The sequence below is a fragment of the Bison bison genome, unplaced genomic scaffold (assembly GCF_000754665.1).
Source record: "Bison bison bison isolate TAMUID 2011002044 unplaced genomic scaffold, Bison_UMD1.0 scf7180017864089, whole genome shotgun sequence".
Taxonomy (NCBI): domain Eukaryota; kingdom Metazoa; phylum Chordata; class Mammalia; order Artiodactyla; family Bovidae; genus Bison; species Bison bison.
Genome location: NW_011494661.1, coordinates 394,104 through 398,849, shown reverse-complemented (window position 1 = coordinate 398,849; position 4,746 = coordinate 394,104). Strand labels below are relative to the sequence as shown.

At 62.0% G+C, this 4,746-nt stretch overlaps 1 protein-coding gene across 1 annotated transcript in view; it reads right to left on the bottom strand.

Annotated features, from left to right (window-relative positions):
• Position 1: 1 nt before the first annotated feature.
• The window catches only part of OTUB1 (OTU deubiquitinase, ubiquitin aldehyde binding 1), a gene marked incomplete at its 3' end in the record, with an annotated part of 7,470 nt that continues 2,725 nt past the window's right edge, over positions 2–4,746 (bottom strand). The window contains exons 4-7 of the mRNA XM_010838086.1: positions 988–1,106; positions 764–848; positions 457–651; positions 2–187 (exon numbers count right to left, since the gene is read on the bottom strand). Coding sequence (XP_010836388.1) covers positions 2–187; positions 457–651; positions 764–848; positions 988–1,106 — 585 coding nt within the window. The remainder of the gene's footprint in view (positions 188–456; positions 652–763; positions 849–987; positions 1,107–4,746) is intronic.

Below are 4,746 nucleotides of genomic sequence, written 5' to 3'. Positions count from 1 at the left end.
GGATGTCGTAGTGTCGGGGCCGGTAGAGCAGGTAGACCTTGGGCTCGGAGCCCTCGGGGAAGACGTGGGGGTTGGTGGTGCCGCCCTCGCCGCGGTCCATGTACTCCACCTGGATGGAGACGCTGAGCGCCTGGGCCAGCGCGATGATGTGGATGTGGTCGCTCTCCTTGCACATGGGCTCCACCTCCTGCGGCACAGGGCGGCTCAGGGGGCGCTCAGCCCCCCCGGGCCCCCCCGGGAAGGCTCCACCTTCTGTGACACAGGGCGGCTCAGGGGGCGCTCAGCCCCCCCGGCCCCCCCGGGAAGGCTCCACCTTCTGTGACACAGGGCGGCTCAGGGGGCGCTCAGCCCCCCCGGGCCCCCCCCGGGAAGGCTCCACCTTCTGTGACACAGGGCGGCTCAGGGGGCGCTCAGGGGAAAAGGGGCCCACAGCCGAGGGGCGGGGAGGGGCAGCACCTGCTGGCAGAACTCCTTGACGGTGCGCCCGCCCTCGATGAAGTGCTCAAAGAACTTGCTCTCACGCTGCAGATAGCCTGAGGTGAGCAGCCGCAGGTAGACCACCAGGTAGTCCGAGGTGCTCTGGTCGTTAAAGGAGGCCAGCAGGTCAGCCACGGGGGTCCGCTTCTCCACCTGCTCAATCAGGTCCATGAACTGTGCCCGAGGGGGACAGAGGGCGAGACAAGGGGGGAGACGGGTCACCCCTGTCACCGCCAGGCCACCACCCGCCACCCTGGCCGACCCCACGTGGGGCAGCTGGCCTCACCGTGTTGTGGAAATCCTCAATTGTGAACTCAGTGAAGCCCTGGGACACCAGGTCCTCTTTGCTCTTGGCAGACACAGCCTTGAACCTGCGGACGGGCGGGAGACAGGGCGCCCCAGGCTCCTAGGCCGGCAGACCAGGCCCGGCAGGGCCCAGGCCATCACTGGGCCTCAGGGGGAACCGGACCCCCCAGCCACCAACGGAACCTCCCCGCCACGCCTCCTCACCGCTGCAATTCCTTGCTGTCGTCCAGCAACGCCTCCAAGTGGGAGAATCCGAAAGCGCGATAGAAACAGTTTCCATCAGGCCTGGTCTTGCGGATGTATGAGTACTTTTTGTGGAGGTCCTGCAGAGAGGCAGCCCCCACCCCACCCCGTGCTCATCAACATCTGGTGGAAAGAGGGCAGGCCCAGGAAATACCCCTAACAGAGGTCACACCACAACAGCCTCCTGCCGTCCTTGGCTGCTGACTCCGATAATGGGGGTCACTTAGCAACCCACTGCCGGGAGCCCCCGAGCCTCAGGAACATGAATTATAGACACATTGGTTACATCAGTCACCAAAGTGGTCATCAGCCGCTAGGCGTGCCATGCTGCTGGGCCTAAAGGTCTACTGTTTCATAAAACCAGGCAAGTGAATGGGTCCTTGACAGATGCAGCTTTTCCAGTGTATAGCCTTTCAAACCCTGAGAGCTCCAGGGCAAACAAGTTAGTGTACATGGCACAGTGCCGTGCTGGGGGCCCCCGTTGCACAGGCCTGGGGCAGAAAGCAGCCCCCTCACCTCCATCTAATCCCTGACGCAGTGCCGCGCTGGGGGCCCCCACTGCACAGGCCTGGGGCGGGAAGCAGCCCCCTCACCTCCATCTAATCCCTGCTCTGCCTGCTCCCAGGTACTGGTTCACTCTTTCCCAGTTTCCTCCCTAGCTCAATGGAGTTCCTCCTATCTGTTCAATCTCCCCTCAGGAGTTGGGGGTCTGGCCCTTGGCACTGTCCGGCAACCAGGCCTCACTCCCCAGGCCTGAGCACCCTCTCCTTCCTCCTGACGCCTATTTCATGCCTTTTCCCCATATCTTAAGCCCCCAGCCAGTCATCCTCCCGATGACTGTGCTCCCTGAGGACTTCCACTAAGAAGCCGTCATCCCCATGGCACCCTGTGCCCCGCTTCCCAGGGCCTTGCTCTCCATCCCTGCAAAGTCCGAGGCTGCTCCCAGAGCCACGTTCCCTTGGACTCAGAACACGGTTCCTGAAGTCTGCCCCCCCCCACCATCATCAGCTCCTCTTTCCTGACCAACTGGCCCACTGCCTATAAACTAATGCTCTGCTCCCCACGAATTCCCTTGCAGCCACCTCCCCACCTCTCTGCTCTCCCACAGGGCAGCACTGCTCCTGAAGCTGCCTGTGCCACTGTCTCCGTTTCTTTTCTGCTGGGTACACAAGCCCAGCCGGCTTCTACTCTAGCGAAGGTCACAGATGCCCTCCTAAGTCCGAAGGTCAAACCCACTCCCCCTTGACCGTTGCTGAGCAGCATCCCCCTGCACCCACAGGTGTGGTGCCGCGAACCCCCTTCTTCACTCCTCCCCTACCCTCTCCATGCCCTCCAACCTCAACGCTGCCCCTCCTCACTTACCCATGGTGGTCACGGCCGCCACCCAACCACACACCCTTCCTCAAGACCCGTGTGTCACCTGCCAGAAGATAGTCACGCCAGTGACCACCCACAGCCCCTGCTGCGTGAGCACAACCTGTTCAGGCCTGGGGCAGCCCTAGCGCTGGCTGTCTCCTGACCTCCTGGGATTTAAACGTAATTCTTCATTCGCCCACTTCTCCCCGCTCCACTCAACTGCCTGGGCTGCACAGCCTCTGAACCGCCCAGCCAACAGGCGGCTTCTGACCTCAGGGCCTTCCCTGCCTTGCCTCAGCTCCCCACCTTTTCGCCGCGGAGTCAAACCCTCCCAGCCAAGCAGACTCCGCCATCACTTCCCCCGCCACCCAGGGCAGACCCTGCCACTCTGCCCGCGTCAGTCTCTCCTCAGGCGGGCTGCGCCGCTGCCCCGTCCAACTCCATCTAGGGCCGGTTTCATCGCAAAAGCTTCCACACGGTCTCCCTGCCTGCACCTCACTCACTGCTCAGTCTCTCCCCACCGCGGCACCAGTGACCACAGACACCCAGTAAACACGCAGCTCCCTCCGAATCCCTTCTCGGCTCCAAGCCCTGTGTCTCCCATCCACTCTGCTCCCACCACGCTGGCCGCCTCCAGCTCCGCCCGGATGGCCGCCCCGCCTTGCTCGCTGGCCTCTTTCAGTTCATCAGACACCACCCTAGGTAAACCTGCAAATCCCCACCCCCATCTCCTCGGGCAGCTTCACTTCTGACTTTTGTCCACAGCACTCACCACCTCTGCCACGCATGTGAGTTGCCTTAACGGCTGTCTTTCCACTCTGAACCACCATGGTAACTTGGCAGCTGTAGTCATCACTATCTCCAGAGCCTAAAACTGCCTGGCCCCCAGGGTGTGCTCCTAAGTGTCAAAGTGGGACAAAATGCATACAAAGAGCCCAAATCCCTGCTGCGACCAGAACTGTTCTGAGCACTTACCCCGTGCCAGGCCCACTGTCCTTCCACGCGCACCCCCGGGGCCCACTTCACAGAGGAGCCACGGCACAGGAGCCCGGGCCCTGCTGTCTGCGCTTGGGCTCCTCCTAGGAGCTGACGCTTGAACATCTGCCGACTGACTCAGGGGAAGAACCTGTGAGGCGTGGCCTGTCCACTTTACTGGGGTGGCCCCGTGGGACAGGCAGGCCTTGTGCCCCGCCAGCCCACCACACGGAGAAGAGGAGGGACTCACCGCCTCCCAGGCACTGGGCTCCACACCTGACCACCGTCCTCTCCTGCAAGCCTCACGCCCACCCCACAAGACAGGCCTCTCCACACAGAGCTGGCAGATCAACAGAGGCCCCAAGGCGGCCAGTGTTGCTGCCCAAGGTCACACAGGAGGAGGAGCCGGGACTTCACGTCAGGTCTGTCGGGCCCCAGAGCCAAGGCCTTCTTCTCTCCAGAGGCCTCCAGGGTAAACCGTGAGCACCCTGAGCAGGGGCAGAGGTGCCCACAGGCCACACGCAGCGGGCTCTGGCCTGCACGTGTGCTGTCTGGCCCACTTTAAATGTCAATCAGCTGGCAACTGTCAGGAGTCTGGAGATTTTACAACAAAATCATTTCTGGCTGGTCTCGGAAGCACTAATGGAGTGACAGGCACGGATGCTCCCATTCACCCCATGAGGCTCCACCACCTGCTACTGGAGAGCCGGGCTGCGGTACCACTGTTCACCGCCTGACCTGGCCACCTCCAGTCACCTGGGTTACCTGCCTGGCCCCTCAAATGGCTAACCCCAAAGGCCAACCTTGCAGGTGGAAGAGTCTAAGCAGCTCTGATCTTTGGGGGAGAGGGGGGAGGAGTAGCATTTACTAAACCCTCAGGCTGTGCCCCGGAGAAGGCACTGGCACCCCACTCCAGTACTCTTGCCTGGAAAATCCCATGGGCGGAGGAGCCTGGTAGGCTGCAGTCCATGGGGTCGCTAAGAGTCGAGCACGACTGAGCAGCTTCACTTTCACTTTCATGCACTGGAGAAGGAAATGGCAACCCACTCCAGTGTTCCTGCCTGGAGAATCCCAGGGACAGCGGAGCCTGGTGGGCTGTCTATGGGGTCGCACAGAGTTGGACACGACTGAAGCGACTTAGCAGCAGCAGCAGCAGGCTGTGCCCAGGAGACACGGTATATACACACTCACTGTCACATTTCAGACCCCCAGCTCACAGAGAAGGAAGTGAGTGGTTAAGGGACTTACCTCAGTTTCTAAGGGAGGCACCAGGGCCTTACACGAAGATCCAGGGGCCCCTCTCCCCAGTGCTGCCTGCCTCTCCACGGAAGCAGGGGGCAAGACTGTGTCTCCGCCGGCACCCTCCCCCACTAGCCAGCCTCCGCCGGC